Source organism: Panthera leo, chromosome C1, assembly GCF_018350215.1.
Source record: "Panthera leo isolate Ple1 chromosome C1, P.leo_Ple1_pat1.1, whole genome shotgun sequence".
Classification (NCBI taxonomy): domain Eukaryota; kingdom Metazoa; phylum Chordata; class Mammalia; order Carnivora; family Felidae; genus Panthera; species Panthera leo.
In genome coordinates, this window is record NC_056686.1 from 120,999,450 (window position 1) to 121,017,904 (window position 18,455).

The 18,455-nt window shown below is 34.3% G+C and overlaps 1 protein-coding gene across 1 annotated transcript in view; it reads right to left on the reverse strand.

Moving 5' to 3' along the window:
* Window positions 1-18,455, reverse strand: part of DPP10 (dipeptidyl peptidase like 10) — a 640,702-nt gene that overhangs the window by 27,336 nt on the left and 594,911 nt on the right. Inside the window, exons 18-19 of the mRNA XM_042948503.1 lie at window positions 15,904-16,002; window positions 15,729-15,798 (exon numbers count right to left, since the gene is read on the reverse strand). Coding sequence (XP_042804437.1) covers window positions 15,729-15,798; window positions 15,904-16,002 — 169 coding nt within the window. The remainder of the gene's footprint in view (window positions 1-15,728; window positions 15,799-15,903; window positions 16,003-18,455) is intronic.

Consider the following 18,455-nt stretch of genomic DNA (forward strand, 5'->3'; position numbering starts at 1 on the left):
CAAAATAAAATAATGTATAAGCATTGTAAACTGCATGATACACAGATGATTTTTTACAAGAATATCCACACATATGAAGCTATATGTGTATTATATATATGTATACATATCTTTTTATACTTTTAATTCTTTTTTAAATTAATTTATTTTGAGAGAAAGCACAGCAGGGGAAGGGCAGAGAGAGAGGGAGAAACAGAATCTCAAGAAGGTTCCACACCAAAAAAAAAAAAAAAAAAAAAAAAAAGAAGGTTCCACACCACCAGCACAGAGCCTGATGTGGTGCTCAAACTCAGGAACCGTGAGATCATGACCTGAGCTGAAACCAAGAGTTGGACGCTTAACTGACTGAGCCACCCAGGCACCCCTTATGCTTTAATTCTTAAAGATGCAGTAGGTTCTGTTCGACGTGTGTTCAGTTGATATGCTATATTTCATGTGATGGATTAAAAGGGAAATGATGGCGACATAGACATCACTGTGGTTTCTGCACAGCTTTTCCAAAGACATTAATATTTGCAGGTAGTCAGAAACACACTTTCTTAAGATGAAAGGGAAAGCCCTCGCAATATATTAAGACTTCAAGAAAAAATGTGAAACTCAGTAGAAGCACCTTGATTAAGGGCATGTTATGGATGGCATAGTAGCTCTCGAAATCACTGGGTCCCTCTGCATTAGGCTATTTGATGACAACTGAGAGTTCTGATTATAGATGTTGCAAAAACAGGGAATAGAATAAATAGTGAATGAAACAGGGCACACCTAGATTTGGTTTGTAATTTTTATAAAAATGGTACAATGAAAAATGGCTGAAAGAGAATGCTCTCAAAGAGGAAGTGCCCATTTCCAGGTTGAATAAAATGGAGTAACTCTAGATTAAAAATGCTATTTGATTTAACCCTACAAGAATTTTACTAGGAATCTTAACGTCTGAATTGTGGTTTTGTTTACAAAAGTTTAATAGTTTTGAATTTCTTCCCCAGTCTCATTTCTCCTAGATATTCTGTAAATGTTAGCATGTGATTTTGTATAATACTTGTTTCTTAGTAATATACATGTGATGTCATAAAAGAAAAGTCTTTGCTTCTGGCAGAGCTTCTAATCCTCATTGATACTCCTTAATTCTGCTTTGCCTGTATGCTGTATAGTCTTATATGAATGTTTTTATATTTAAGGCAAAAAGGAAGATTTGAGAACCCTCAAATAACATGTCATTGATGTACTCGGGGTTTTGTTAGATTGTCAAAGGAGAAAGTTTCTCAGCATCTTTGATTTAAATTTTCAAATACATGTTAAACTAGTAACATACTTAATATTTTCTTCTATTGTGGATTTTAGAAAAAAATAAACTATTAAACCAGAAAAAGAGAATGATTTAAATATAGGTATATTCTTACATTTATGACCCAGTGTATGACCATCAAAACTTTAGAAACAGTAAATTATCAAATATTTTTTTATGAAAAGTGTTTAGGAGCTATACCTTTAAATATACAATATACTTGTATGTTTTCATTGGTACTAGTAATCAATATTGTTCATACGAAACTATAATTCATGTCATTCATATGAAATCATCAATATCTGTATTAAGAGAAGAGAGCTAAAATGGTTACAATAAAAAAGTCATAGAAGTGATTTTTATGTATTTATATGGAGAAAAATCTGTCAATTTAAAAGAATCATAAAAGATAATCTGATAACTGCTGCAGTATATACACATTTTCTGTAAACTTAGAATTTTTCCCCCCTGTGGAACCTTCTCAAGATATCAATTTTGAGTTTGTACACTTGTAAATAATACAGAAATTAATGATGACATTTAAGATGCATTATCTATAGATTATGAAAGAACAAGGTCCAATTTGTTCATAAAAAATATGGAAAGTGATGATCACCCTTTCCCCTTCCATTACCTGGATTAAATGCCACTGTCTTTTCCTAATCATTTCATCTGCATTAAAGAGTGGGAGAATTTTCTATCCATTTAAATGTGGGAAATCTTTAAAAATGAGAAAAATCAGAAACTTACAATTTAAGCTTTGCCCCTTATAAATAATCCCTCTTTGAGGCGAATACTGACTCTGTCATCCATATGCAATCAATATGTGTTAGTTTCGCAAGAACTTGATAATGAAGTAGGTCTGTATTTGGCATGAACAAGTGTGAGATCAAAAGATGTTAGAGAACTTGTGGAATAGATGTGCATTTACTCTTGGGAAACCAAACAAACTTACTCCTGGCTGTCTTACCCATTCAAAAGTATATGAGTCCACAGAAAAATTGGTGGTTATAAACACTTTTCAGAAAGTGAACAATTTTATTAGAATTTGGAATTTTATTAAATAGTCTAGGTGAGAATTTGATCTCTCATGTGGAATATCTAGGAACTTAATCATGATTCCTATAATCATTAACATGGTCCTGTTGGAAAAGGTTACAATCTAGAGATTATTATACATCTAAGTGGGGACAACAACAACAACAACAAAAAAGGTCCTAAGAATTTGGTTGTAGTAAAGTCTCTAATTCTGGTCAGCAGTTTTGATAATTTTCCAAAATCAAATATGCAATGGACTATGTACCCAGGAAGAATTGAGTAATAAAAAGAGATTATTGATCCAAAAAAGAAATAAATAAAACTTAAGTTCAAACCCTAATTTTGTCCTGCTCCTGATGTTAGAGATAATATACATGATATATTTTAGTCACAGTTTCCTTGTGTTAAAATGAAGACAATGATATTTATCTTTCATGGTTTCAGTAAGCTTTAAAGGTGGTATCTATACATCCTTAAAATGATGTCCTTTATCCAATAAATAATCTTACTAATTTAAGAAGCTCAATAATCAAAAATAAAAGAGAAACAGTGAAAAGATAACATGAAAATCAGTCATTATTAAGCATTTTCCAGAAAGACTATTAGAGAAATGAGAAATGGACCTCACATTTTTCTGAGGGGGAAACTACACTGCAAAGAAATTGACTCATTCAAAGGCTGAATTTAAACACATTATAAACTCTCAAATAATTTATTTCTCCCTTTTTCCCTATCTTGGCTGAATTCATTCCTAATGACTAACTCAGGGTTGACTGATTTGTTTGGTCATTCATTCATTTATTCATTCATTCATTCATTCAGTATTTCCTGAACACAGATAAAGCCCGTCACTATGTTAAGACAAAACCATACAAAAGGAGTTCTTATAAACAAGGAGTTTACAGTTAATAGAGAGCAAATAAAATATTGTAATCTGTTGTGGTTACATGGTACAACAGAGGTGAGCACAGAATATGAGGAAATACATCTTAAAATGTTAAGGAGAACTTTTCCAGTTGTTTAAAAAAAATCAAGGTACTGGAAGACTGTAAAAAACACAGAGGAATGATTGGGAAGCTCCTATCTTGCAGAATAAAATAGTTTTTTTGTTGTTTGGTTGTTTTTGTTTGCTTGTTTGTTTTTAAATATCCAGAGACTGAATCTCTACTAGGGGTAGAGTGCCACATTTCCAGATATGGATCACACAAAGTTCACTCTAGCATCAGAGTGGAAAAGCAACTTAGAGCAGATAGAACAATAAAGTACAGAAAAGGAAGTGTAGGTAGAGAGCAGTGTAGCAGATTAAATTGACTCATCCAGGGGCGCCTAGGTGGCTCAGTTGGTTAAATGTCCAGCTCTTGATTTCAGCTCAGGTCATGATCTCATGGTTCGTTAGTGAGATGGAACCCTGTGTCAGGCTTCACACTGTCAGTGGAATTGGTATTCTTGTTCTGCCTCTCTCTCTGCCCCTTCCCCTGTTCATGCATGTTCTCTCTCTCCCTCCCTCAAATAAACTTAAAAAGAAAGAAAAGAAAATTAAAGAAAAGGAAAAAGAACTGACTCATCCAGACATGGTGTCTGCCTCTATGGGGCTTCAGAAAGAGTGGGAGCTCTTGGACAACCCCATTGGTTCAAAGATCAAGGCAAGACACTGTGGTCCCATGAGCATATTATTCAAAATTATAAACAATATCCATTGTTTGTTGAAAGTGTGTTTATGAAAAAAGCAATGATGTTATCTTGATTGTGGGACATGCATGGCTATATAATTTCACTCACTACATCTGTATCACTTAATTATATCCTGCTATTTAATGGAATAATTATACAGAACAGAGCTGACAAACAGCTCACTTCCATCTAGATGACCATGTTGCAGTGCTCTGATATGCATAACACTGATTGATGAAACTCTAGATAAAAATGAATCATGCTTTCTAGTTAGAATGGCTTAGTGTGAAAACTAATAGTGATCATGTCATTTGCTTTCTGGACATCATCCATTTATTCACTCAATATGTTTTTGTGGAGTGACTCTTACTCCAAAAGCTAAACACTAGGAGGCATATGGCATGTGTAAAGATTTTTTTATGTTTTCTTAAATTGTTTAAATATTCCATAAACCATTCTATGAATTATTTCTCTCAATATTCACTTCTAGACTGTGGATCTTCCTCCAGAAACCTTGGTCCAAAATCTAGTGAGAGTCAGAAATTTCCTAAATAGTGTGTAAAGACATCCTGACAAAAATTAGAGTAAACTAGAAAAGTGACCATATGATTGATATGATTCAAGATATATGGAGAGACTTTGGACAGAAAGCTGTGGCTGTAGGAGGAAACACAGATTTGGAATTGTAATAAGTTACAGACGGCTGGATAAGGAGGGTGAAAGAAACCTTCAGGAACATAAGACTTGATGCATGGCCATAAATTTATTAGAATTTGAAGGAAAATGGATGGAGGAAGAAACAAAGTCATAGAGGCATTCTGGAAATTAATGTAATTTGTTTCACAGACACTGCCTCCCAGAGTTAGACCTTTGTCAAGTGTAGCATGGATAAGTTGAACATGAAAGAGTAGAAAATGGAAAGGAATAGTGATTTCTTGGCACTGAACGAAACTCTCCAGATCCATACTGCTTATCTTCATGGATACTGCAAACAAACAACCTTTCATCTTTAATAAGAGTACATCTATCTGGATTGCTTCCTACCAGGGTCTAGGCATTTAAGTTCATATTTATTTATGTATAAAATAAACATTTATAACTGTAGGCTATCTCAATCCTTAGTTTTGCACTATTAAAAGAATGACAGATTAGTAAGTTTTTTAGGATTCTTCTATATGTGCCAGGCATTATGGAGACACATTTAACAAATCTAAAAAAGGATTATGTATTTCAAGATGCTTGTGATCTTTTTATCTTCCCACAGCCACTGGCGTAGTTTTTTGCACATAAAGCAGCATGTAAATGTGTTACACTAAATTATGTATATATGAGTAGAAAATAAGAATACTAAAAAAAAAATTCAAGATGATAAATGCTGAAATGGATATACATGTATATAGTATAGTTATAAAGATGAATATAGACACTGGGTTCTTAAGGGCTCCCTATAATGTTAAATAGAAAGACAGGAGAAAGATAATTAGGTATCCAAAAGGAGAATACAGAATAGGAAAGAGAAGGGTGGTCATGACTCCATAGAGACCACTGTAAATGGAGGTCATGAGATTTATCTGTAGTGGTAATGCTTCTTAGCTTTTCTATTACAGTAAAATATACTGTTACCATTGATTCACTTTTACTTCCTATATCATGAAATTAGGTTTGGGTTTCAGAAAATCTGGCCATACAGAGATCCTCAGAGGACCATTTCTTCTGAGGTTCCATAATGAAGATTTGGTAGAAAGGGAATTCCAAACTGTCAGAGTCTACTTTCTTCAAGGCCAGTCTTCCTTCCAGCTACTCTGGTATTTGCTGCAGCCTGTCTCCAACTAATGCAGTCATCTTAGAATTTCCTGGATGTAATTCCATCTGTACAGGTGAAGAAATGACTTACAGTCTGTTAAGTGCTAGATACACTATACAAAAAAGCAAAAAAGTAGTGACACCAAAATCACCAAATCATATCTTAGCGTCATTTAAATAATAGTCACTTTATTATTCCTCACTATCTAATCGTCCATTTAGGTAAAAAAAATAAATATTTATTATTTTTTTTTTACAGTGGGGACTCTACTTGTCACTGCAGATACTTTAATCTTAAGAAAAAAGATATGCCTTTAAATTATAAGCAACCGGCAAAACACTTAAAAACCGCTTAAGCCACTCTCACCCATGTAGGTTTCCAAGCATAAATATTTTAGAAATGATCAGCTTAAAACACTATACCACTTTTTAAAATGACATCAAAAAAGAAAAATCCTGGGTTGGTTTAGTAAGTCCTATTCTGTAAAAGTTCTGGGAATTTACCTCTGAAAAACAAGCAGTTTGGATGAAGTAAATTAACATTTAGTATAATCAGCATATATAAATAAAAATACTTTCATTTAGGGGCTCAGGGATGGCTCAGTTGGTTAAGTATCCATTTCTTGATTTGGGCTAAGGGCGTGATCTTACAGTTGTGAGACAGAGCCCGTGTCAGGCTCCACGCCCAGTGTGAAGCCTGGTTGGGATCCTTTCTTTCCCTCTCTCTCCCTCTCCCCCAATCACTCTCTCTGTCTCAAAATAAATAAATAAACTTAAAAAATACTTTCAAGGCACCTGGGTGGTTCAGTTGGTTAGGCATCTGACTCTTGGTTTCAGCTCAGGTCATGATCTCATGGTTCTTAATGTTTGTTTATTTTTGAGAGACAAAGAGATAGTGCAAGCGGGGGAGGGGCAAAGAGAGAGGGAGACACAGAATTTGAAGTAGGCTCCAGGCTCTGAGCTGTCAGCACAGAGCCTAACATGGGGCACGAACCCAGGAACTGTGAGATCATCACCTGAGCCAAAGTCGGACGTTTAACCGACTGAGCCACCCAGGTGCCCCAATCTCATGGTTCTTGAGTTTGAGCCCCACATTGGGCTCTGTTCTGACAGTGAAGAGGCTGCTTGTAATTCTCTCTCTCCCAATCTCTCTCTGCTCCTCCCCCACTCATGTTCTCTCTCTCTCTCTCTCTCTCTCAAAATAAAGAAATAAAACTTAAAAAAAAATACTTTCATTTTTCCCTGTATCAACCAAAAATTAGCAAATTCTGTAGGCCTGACTACATTATTTTACCTGCTTTTGTAATGAATGTCTATTAAATAATTTCATGGGTGCTGAATTACATATTACATAATTCTACTGATAATTAAAAAATATTTTCTGAAAGTATATTTTTAATTGTATGATATGTGTAAAATCAAATAGCTTTCAAAGACCATAATGCCTACTGGATCATCTTTCTCCTCCATAATTTTTTCATGATCTTTGACATTTTTATTTTTTAAGTTTTTCATTTTAATTCTAGTACAGTTAACATACAGTGTTATATTTTAGGTATATAATATAATGATTGAACAATTTCATATCTCAGTGCTTATTGTGCTAAGTGTATTCTTTAGTTCCTATCATCTATTTCACCCATCCTCCCACTCACCTCCCCTCTGGTAACTACCCGTCTGTTCAATAAGTATAAGTAATTGTAAGTATAAATAGTTAAGAGTGTGGTTCTTGGTTTGTCTACTTTTCCCTTTTTGTTTCTTACATTTCACATGTGATTGAAATCATATGGTATTTGTTCTTCTCTGATCAACTTATTTCACTTAGCATTGCCCTCTCTAGTTCCATCCATGTTGTTACAAATGGCAGTATTTCATTCTTTTTATGGCTGAATAATATTTCACTGTGTGTGTGTGTGTGTGTGTGTGTGTGTACACACACACATATATATACACATCTTATTTATTCATTCATCTGTTGATGGAACTTGAGCTGCTTCCATAATTTGGCTATCATAAATGATGCTGCAGTAAACATAGGGGTGCATATTGCCTTTCAAATTATTTTTTTATATTCTTTGGGTAAAAACTCAGTACTGGATCATAGAGTAGCTCTATTTTAGTTTTTGGAGGAACCTCCATACTGCTTTCCACGGTAGCTGCACCAATTTGCATTCCTACCAACTGTGTGTGAGGATTTCATTTTCTCTAAATCCTTGCCAACACCTGTTGCTTCTTATGTTGTTGATTTTAGCCATTCTGATAGGAGTGAAGTGTTACCTCATTATGGTTTTGATTTGCATTCCCCTGGTGATGAGTGATGTTGAACAGCTTTTCATGTGTCTGTTGGGCATCTGTATGTCTTCTTTGGATGTCTGCTCATGTCTTCTGCCCATTTTTAATTGGATTATTTGTTTGCTGACTGCTGAGTTGTATCAGTTCTTTATATACTTTGGATACTCACCCCTTATCAGATATGTCGTTTGCAAATATCTTCTCCCATTCCATAGGTTAATTTTTGGTTTTGTTGATTTTTTTCCTTTGCTGTGCAGAGCTTTTTATTTTGATATAGTCCCAATAATTTATTTTTGCTTTTATTTCCCTTACTTTAGGAAACGTATCTAGAAAAATGTTGCTATGGCCTATGTAAAAGTTACTTCCTGTGTGTGTTCTCTTCTAGGATTTTTATGGTTTTGTGTCTCACATTTAGGCCCTTAATCCATTTTGAGTTTCTTTTTGTGTATGGTGTAAGAAAATGGTCTGGTTTCATTCTTTTGCATGTAAGCTGTCCAGTTTCCCAATACCGTTTGTTGAAGAGACTGTCTTTTTCCCTTTGGATATTCTTTCCTGCTTTGTTGAAGATTAATTGACCATATAGGTGTGTGTTTATTTGTGTGTTTTCTATGCCATTGATCAGTCTTTTGTGCCATTACCATACTGTTTTTATTACTACAACTTTGTAATATAACTTGAGGTCTGGAATTGTGATGCCTCCAGCTTTGCTTTGCTTTTTCAAGACTGTTTTGGTTATTCATGGTCTTTTGTAGTTCCAAACAAGTTTTAGGATTATTCATTCTAGTTTTGTGAAAAATACTAATGGTATTTCAATGGAGATTTCATTAAATCCATAGACTGCTTTGGGTAGTAAAGATATTTTAACAATATTTGTTCTTTTAATCCATGAGCATGGAATATCTTTCTATTTGTGTTTTCTTCTATTTCTGACACCAATGTTTTATATTTTTCAGAGCACAGCTCTTTCACTTTCTTGATTTAAGTTTTTCCTAAGGATTTTATTATTTTTGGTGTAATTGTAATTAGGAATGCTTTTTTAAATTTCTAATTCTTTTGCTTCATTATTAGTGTATAGAAATGGAACTGATTTCTGTACATTGATTTTGTATTTAGCAACCTCACTGAATTCATTTATCAGTTCTAGTAATTTTTAGTGGAGTCTTTTGGGTTTCTATATATAATACCATGTCATTGCAAATACTGAAAGTTTTACTTCTTTACCAAATTGGATGCTTTTTATTGGTTTCTCTTGTCTGATTACTATGACTAGGATTTTCAGTACTATGTTGAATAAAAGTGGAAAGAGTGGACATCCTTGTCTTGTTCCTGATTTTAGGGAGAAAGGTCTCAGTTTTTCACCATTGACCATAATGTTAGCTGTGAGTATTTCATATATGGCCTTTATTATGTTGAGGTAGATTTCCTCTAAACCTATTTTTCTGAGGGTTAGTATCATTAATGGATGGTTTACTTTGCCAAATGTCTTTTTCTGCATCTATTAAAATGATCATATGGTTTTTATCCTTTGTCTTATTGATGTGATGTATCATATTGATGGATTTGCAAATGTTGAACCACTCTTGCATCCTGGGAATAAATCCCATTTGATTTTGATGAATGACTTCTTTAATATATTGTTAGATTCAATTTGCTGGTATTTTGTTGCAGATTTTTGCATCTGTTTTCATCACAGATATTGGCCTGTAGTTCTCTCTTGCTCTCTCTCTTCCTCTCTCTTTATTTTATCTGGTTTTGGTATCAGGGTAATGCAGGCCTCATAGAATAAGTCTGTAAGTTTTCCTTCCTCTTTTATTTTGGAATAATTTGAAGAGAAAAGGTATTAACTGTTCCTTAAATGTTTAGTAGAATTCCCCTGCTAATCCATCTGATCTTGGATTTTTGTTTGCTGAGAATTCTTTAATTACTGATTCAATTTCATTGGTAGTAATTGGTCTGTTCAAATTTCTCTTGCTTTCTGCTTCAGTTTTGGTTTAGGTTATATGTTTCTAGGAATGTGCCCATTTCTTCTAGGTTGTCCAATTTGTTGCCATGTAATTCTTCATAATATTCTTATAATCCTCTGTATTTCTGTGGTATCAGTTGTAATTTATCCTCCTTACTTTCTGGTTTTGTTTATTTAAGTCTCTCTCTTTTTTAATGAATATGGCTAAATGTGCTTCAGAATTGTTTGGTCTTTTCAAGGAATCAGCTCCTAGTTTCATTGATCTGTTCTAACCTGAGTTCCTTCCTTCTACTGGTTTGGGGTTTTGTTTGTTCTTTTTCTAGCTCCTTTAGGTGTAAGGTTAGGTTGTTTAATATTTTTCTTGTATTTTGAGGGACTTTCTCTGTATCCCAAGATTTTGGATCCTTGTGTTTTCTTTTTTATTTGTCTCCATGTATGTTTTTCTTTGATTTCTTGGTAGCATCTTATTTAACATCAATGTATTTGTGTTCTTTCAAGAATTTTTCTTGGGGTTGATTTATAGTTTCATAGATATGTGGTCAGAAAAGAAACATGGTATGACTTCAATCTGTTTGAATCTGTTCAGACTTATTTTGTGGCCTACTATCTGTTCTGGAGAACATTCCATGTGCACTTGAATGTATATTCTGCTTTTTTAGGATGGAATGTTCTGAATGTATCTATTAGATTTATCTGATCCAATGTGTCATTCAAAGCCAGTGTTTCCTTGTTGATACTCTGTTTGGATGATCTGTCCATTGATGTAAGTGGGGTGTTAAAGTCTGCTACTATTGTATCACTTTTGATTACTTCCTTTATGTTTGTTATTAACTGCTGTGTTTGGGTGCTCCCATATTGGATGCACATTTATTTGTTTATAAATTTTATGAGAGAAAGAGTAAATGTGCAAGCAGGGGAGGGGCAGAGTGTGGGAAAGAATTTTAAGCAGGCTCCACAGTGTCTCACAATAGTGAGATCATGACCTAAGCCCAATCAAGAGTGACTTAACTCACTGAGACCTCAGGCACCCCTCAGTACATAAATAGTTGTAATTGTTATATCCTCTTGTTGGGTTGTCCCCTGAATGATAATATAGTGCTCTTCTCTTCTGCTAGTCTTTGTTTTAAAGTCTATTTGTCCAATACAAGTATTGCTACCCTTTCTATTCACATCCATTTGCATGACAAATGCTTCCCCATCCCCTCACTCTCAACTTGCATGTATCTTTAGGTCTGATGAGTCTCTTGTATGCAGAATATAGATAGGTCTCGTTATTTCATTCATTTTTCACCCTCTGTCTTTTGATTGGAGCATTTAATCCATTTACATTCAACATAATTACTGATAGGAAGGTATCTATTATTATTATTTTTTATGGTTATTTATAGTTCTCTGTTCCTTTCTTCCCTTGCTTTCTTCTCTCATGATAACTCGGTTTTCTTTAGTGATATACTTGGATTCCTTTCTCTATTTTTTTGGCATATCACAGGTTTTTTATCTGTGGTTACCATTTGATTTGTATATAACATCTCTGTATGTAGCTGTCTACACTGAGCACATTTTAGGTGTATGGTATCATACTTTACATCCTTTTATCCTCATCCCTTTGAGTTCCTTGACTTATTTTTATAAATATACTTATTTTTACTGCTTTTGTGCTTCCTACTTTCCTTACTCTAGCTCATGGTCTTTCGTTTCCACTCAATGAGTCCCTTATAACATTTCTTGTAGGACTGGTTTAGTGGTCATGAATTCCTTTAACTTTCGTTTGGAAAACTCTTTCTCTCTCCTATTCCTTTCTTGCTGGATAGAATATTCTTGGCTGCAGATTTTTCTCTTTCCGCACTTGGAATACATCATGCCACTCCCTTTGGCTTGCCAGATTTCTACTAAAAAATCAGCTATCAGCCTTTTGATGTTTCCTTTTTATGTAACTGCTATCTTTTCTTTTGCTGCTTTTAAAATTCTCTATCACTACTTTTCCCAACTTAATTACTATGTATCTGGGTGTGGACTTCTTGGGTTGATTTTTTGGGGGGATCTCTGTGCCTAGTAGATCTGGATTTCTGTTTCTCCAGATTTGGGAGGTTTACAGCTATTATTTCTTGAAATTTTCTGTCTCCTTTTCTTTCTCTTCTCCTTCTGTGATCCATATAAAGCAAATATTATTACATTTGATGGTGTTGTTGAGTTCTCTAAGTCTAGTTTCATTCTTGAAAAAAAAAATACACACACACACTCATCTGCTCAGCTTGGTTACTTTCTATTACTCTGTCCTTCAGGTCACTGATCCAATCCTGCTTCATCTAGTCTACTATTTATTACATCTAGCATATTTTTAAATTAGTTTAGTGTATTCCTTATCCATAATCGGTTCTTTTTTTTTTTTACCTCATTAAGTGTCCCACTAATGTTCTCTACTCTTTTCTCAAGTCTGATGAGTATCTTTATCATCATTACTTTAAATTCTCTATGAGACGTATTACTTATCTCCATTTTGCTTTGGTCTCTTGCTGTAATTTTTTTCTTATTCTTTTATTTGGGACATATTCCTGTCTCCTCATTTTGTATAACTTTATGTGTAGGTTTTTGTGTGTGAAGGGAGACAGCCACATCTGCACTTGCAAGTAATGTCCGTATGAAGAAGAGGGTCTTAGTGTCCTGCTGTATAGTGTCTGCTGTTCACCAGAACCTGGTGCAAGGTCTTCTATGTGTGATGTGTGAACCCTGCTGTTGTGGCTGAGCTGCTCTTTCCTTCAGCCCAGTCATCTGCAATAGCTTTCTTTGCTTGTTGTGGGCAGTGTTTACTCCCTTGTAGTGTCAGTGGACCAGTCTGGGAATGCCTTGGACTTGAGTTGAGTCAGACCAGGCATTTGCCAAAGACATTAGCACCAAACTGCAGGACACTTTCCCTGGTTGCCCTCTGAGAAGATTTCGTTGGCGGGTGGGGCATGCAGTCAGACTAGTTGTTGGCCTCTGGCCCACTGCTATGTCTTTGACTGGTGTGTGTGTTTTATCTTTCCCTCTCTCAGGGGCATGAGACACAGTGGAATGGTGCTGACTATTGTAGGGGCCGCTTTCACGCTGCCAGGGCTGCAGCACCCACAGGCAGGGCGGGGGCTAGTAACCTTTGAGTGCTGCCATTTTTCTGTAGGCAGGGCCCTGCAGCACCCAGACTGAGAGACACTGTCTGAAGGGGTGGATCTGTGGAAGCTGATAATTTTAAATACTAAAATTACTAGTACCAAAAATAACTACGTTTGTGGTTTCAATTTGTTAAACACTACATGCAAGTGTTTATCCTCCACCAAACACTATGGTGACGTGTCTCTATAAATTATCCCAAGTTATCATCTCCAACTTTTATTTATAAGGAAGCTGAAGCTTAGAAAACATAAGCAATGTATTGGTAAATCTTTGAGCTGAGATTTGAACCCAGGCTACCTGACTCTTAAATCAGTAACTTTATTGTACTATCCTGCCTCTAAAAAAAATGATTATCTCTTTTTAACAACAAAAATTGTCTTGTGCTAATCTCTTACAAACTAATTTCTTCTTAAAAACAAAAAGTCACTCAGACTAAACCTCATATTGGATACCAAAACGAGCCCATTAGTTTCTCTGACTCAAGGCTACACAGAGAATCTGTAACTTCTGTCTACTTTTTCCCCCCTATGTGTGACATTATTCTGGAGCCAATGAATAGGCAAGCGAGGATAATTCCTTACACATCTATGTGAACAAGTGAGGCATGCTTCACAGAAGAATGCCTGGTAGGGTTCTTTTCCCTGAGAACCACATCCCCGTCACACAGTGAACAAAAAGAACAGCCCCTTTTGGAGATATGACTGAGACAGAAGACAGGGTTAAGATTTTTTTCTTTTTTGTTTCATTTTAATGCCTTAAATATTTTCATATATTTTAATGCCTTAAAATATTTAATGCCTTTCAAATATTTTAATGCCTTAAAAGTTTATTTTCAATAAATCACACATATAATTCAATTAGGGATTGAAAACAGGTAGTGAAAGAGAAGAGACCTATAAAAGAGCAAATAACAACCTTCTCAGCAAGCCACCAAGAACTTCCAGGGCCTTCTGGTTATTAGGGACAAAGGAGAACCAGATGGGCATGACAAACTAGATGAGGTCAAGGCATTAACATTAGGAATAGATACTGGAGTGTGGGAAAATATTAAGTATGATATTTTCTGTGTTTAGCTGCTTAAAATTAAGTGACAACTTGTTTCTATTTATTAAAGAATCTAAATAAAGTCAATGCAATCTGTATACAAATAATGAACTGTAATCAAAACAATTAAAACAATCATACGTGCATGACACTTTACATGTTGTATTTCATTTAATCTAAAAAGTAGACATAACAGGTAGGCTGTACTTTAATGCTTGTTTTATATTTGGAGAAACTGAGTCTTATATGAGGTTAAGTAACTTGCTCAAGGACACAGCTAATACATGACAAAACTGGAACTTGAAGCCAGGAGGTTTGATTTCACAGACTGAATACTTACCCTCTATATTAAGTAGTCAACAAGTAATGTTATTTTCATTTCTCTTTTCCTATTAAGGCTCTGATATAATTACAGACCATTTTAAGCATTGTCATAGCAATATTCTGGCTGGTTTCTTAATAAGGAAAATAATAACTCTTGAGAATGAAATGCTACATCTATATCAGTTTAATCAACCATTACATGTTATGGGCCTCTGTGCCTAATGCTATATGTCAAAGTATGATCTCACAGAAAGTATGAATGAATTCAATTCCAAGTTGGAAAAAACCTAAAAGGTTTTCTGAGCATGGCGGGTGCTTCCTGCTGGCCATGAAGCCAGGAAGGAAAACTGGCAGGAGTGACACAAGTATAAGCATTGTGGTTTCAGCAATGGAAGAAAATGTTTCCTCAATGTTGCATAAGCAACTGATAAAGAGCATAGGTCCTAACTATGACAACATAGATGCACCTTAAGGACATTAAGGACCTAAGTGAAATAAGCCAAAAAGTCAAATACTTTATGATTCCACTCTCATGAGGCATCTAAAATAATCAAATTCCTAGAGGCAGAGAGTAGAATGGTGTTTTCCAGGGGAGGGGGAAATGGGGAGTTGCTATTCAGTGGGTATAAAGTTTCAGTCATTGAAGATGAGTCAGTTCTAGAGATGTGCTATGCAACACTGTGCCTATGGTTAACAGTACTTTACTGTGTGCTTAAAATTTGTCAAGAGAGTACATCTCATATTAAGTAGTCTTCCAATAACAAAAAAATGGCTTTTATGAACCCAGCATAACTTTGATATGACAAAAATATCACAAAGAAGGAAAACAATAGACCAATATTATATATGAAAACAAACAAAATGAAAAAGTGAACATAGGGCTTGAGTAATTGCTAAACAGATATCATAAACCAAACCATATGTGTCACTATTCCCAGTAGTAACATCGAATTCAATTTCAGAGGTAAGAAGTACAAACAAATTACACATCCCTGCATATTATTTAATGGTGGTGTCCTTGACAAATCCATACCACTGACAGCTGCCCCAGTTAACTACACACATAGGACTTCTTTTGTTTTTTAATCAGAATGCTGTCGTGTGAGGCATATGAAAAATTATAAAAGCTTTATATTCCTTCATTTCAAAAACAAATGAAATACTTACATTATTAACAGAAGAGCATACTGGTTTCGGTCCGTAAAATCTTTGGGAAAGGACAACTGTAAAGGAAGTTCTTTTAAAGAAAGAGCAAAATATTAAAGATGGAGAGTCATTTACATGTAAAACTATGATTCATAGAAAATTGTTGTTAAATAACATAGCATGCACAAAACTTTACCATAGTCATCAATATGAAGCATTTTAATTTCTGACTTCACTATCTTCTTCTTCAGGATAGCTTCCTTCAGCATAGAATTGCTTTCCAATATAAAATACTCTATAAATCAAAAAAGTTAATTTAAATAACTAACTACTATGTATTGATCAGGAATAAGTGCAGCACAACAAATAATCATCCAGTGATTGTCATTTGCTAAGCACTGTGTGAGGCACTGATTAAACTCTTTAAAATTCTTCTCCTTGTAGATTTCTACAAGTTTTCTAACTGACCTTTCTTATTTCAGTGAAATTTTGTCCACATGCCCTATTCTTGGAATTAACATTTACATCTTCAAAATGCAAATCTGATCATGGTCCTACTCTGCTTAAGAATATTTAAAAGAATTCAAAGTTATCTAGGACCCAATGAAATGACATTTACTATGCCCAGGCATAGTAAATAAAATATAATATATAAATAAATATAGTAAATAAAATAAAACATAAAATTATTGGAAATATCAGGAAAATATTACCCATGATGAGTAAAAAATCCAGTCAATAAAAATAACCTAGAAATAATACAAATGATATAATGGATTGAAAATAACATTAAAATAGAGAATATAATTCTATCGCTTGTGTTTATTTATTTTTTTTTTCAACGTTTTTTTAATTTATTTTTGGGACAGAGAGAGACATAGCATGAACGGGGGAGGGTCAGAGAGAGAGGGAGACACAGAATCGGAAGCAGGCTCCAGGCCCTGAGCCATCAGCCCAGAGCCCGACGCGGGGCTCGAACTCACGGACCGCGAGATCGTGACCTGGCTGAAGTCGGACGCTTAACCGACTGCGCCACCCAGGCGCCCCTATCGCTTGTGTTTATTAAGGTGAAAAAAAATAGGCATGAGGATCTTAAGGGGATATATGAATGAAATTTAAAAATAAGACACAAATTAGAATTCTAAAGATTAAAAACAGTAAAATCTGATATTCATAAAAACTATAAGATCTAAAATGAAAAAAATAGTAGGTGGGATTAGTAGCATAGTAGATACTGTAGAAGAAACAATTAGTGAATTTGAGACTATGGCAAATAGACAATGTAAAAAATAAAAAATCAAAAAACAAGTTGACAAACCATGAAAAGAACATCAGCAACTTGTTGGAATTTGAACATCAGCAACTTGTTGGAATTTTTATTGATACATTAAATCTGTAAATTTATTGGAGAGATTTCACATAGTGAGCCCTCTAATTCATAAGTATGTATGTATATCCGCTGAGCCTTTAAGATCTCCCAGCAATGATTGTTGTTTTTCGTTTTAGGGGACTTTCACATTTTTATTAGATTTATTATTGGATATTGTCAGATTTCTTGTTACTTTAAACATTTTGAACTATTTTCAAATTTTGCATTGCATTGTATTTCATAAAACAGTTGATTTTTGTGTACTATAACTGTAACCATGAAAAATTCACTCATTGCTAAGTTTTGTGACAGTGTCTCAATTCCATATTTTTGTTTGGTTTGTTACAGGTATATCTTCGGCAAAGAAAGATAGTTTTCTACTTATATTTCTTTTCTTCCCTCATTTCATTGGCTAAATAATACAGTGATGCATAGAGGGGTGAGAGTGGACATTCTTCCCCAATATTGGGGGAAAGCAGTCAGTCTTTGAATATTAAGTATGATGTCAGTTGTAGGATTTTTGTAGATTCCAATTCATCTTTTGAAGGAATTTCTATTCTTTCTATTATTAATTTATTGTTACTGGTTTTCATATTTATCAAATTTTTTCTTCTAATCCTCAGCATTAACAGTAAAATAAGGTGAATTACATTGATTGATTATTGAATATTATAGCAATCATGGATTCTTCAGGTAAACCCAATGTACTCATAATATTCTTTTACAAACTGGTAGATTTTACTTGCTGGTATTTAGTTAGCAAATTTTGCATCTATATTCATTAAAAAGGTCTTCCTTCCTCCCTCCCTCCCTTTCTTCCTTCCTTGTTTTTATTATTATTTGTCCTTATAATGTTTATGCTGGATTTGGAATTTGGAATGCTGGCCTTATATTTTCTGAGATTTTGTGTAAGCTTGGTATAAATGTGTTGAATATTGCACAGAATGCACCAGTGAAGGTAACTGGAATTTTCTTTGTGGGAAGATTTTTTTTAGTAGATAATGAGATATTTTTATATTGTACTTACCCTGCCTGTTTAGACCCATTTCATCTAAAATATGAAGTTTACTGCCTTAAGATTACTTATAATATTCTATTACTATCATTCTAATGTGTGTAGGATCTGTTATTAACATTATGTAGTTCGTTAATGAAAATGGATGATGAGAATGTACATTTTCTTTGGTGACTGTACAGAACTTTATCAATTTTATTGATCTTTAAAACAATATTTACTTCTGTATATTTTCTCTACTGCTAGTCCATTTATGTCATCATTTATTTCCACTTTTTATTATTCCTCCCTTCAATGTAATTTGCTTTTCTTTTTCTACCTACTTAAGGCAGAAGCTTAGATAATTGATTTCCTTCTTTACAAA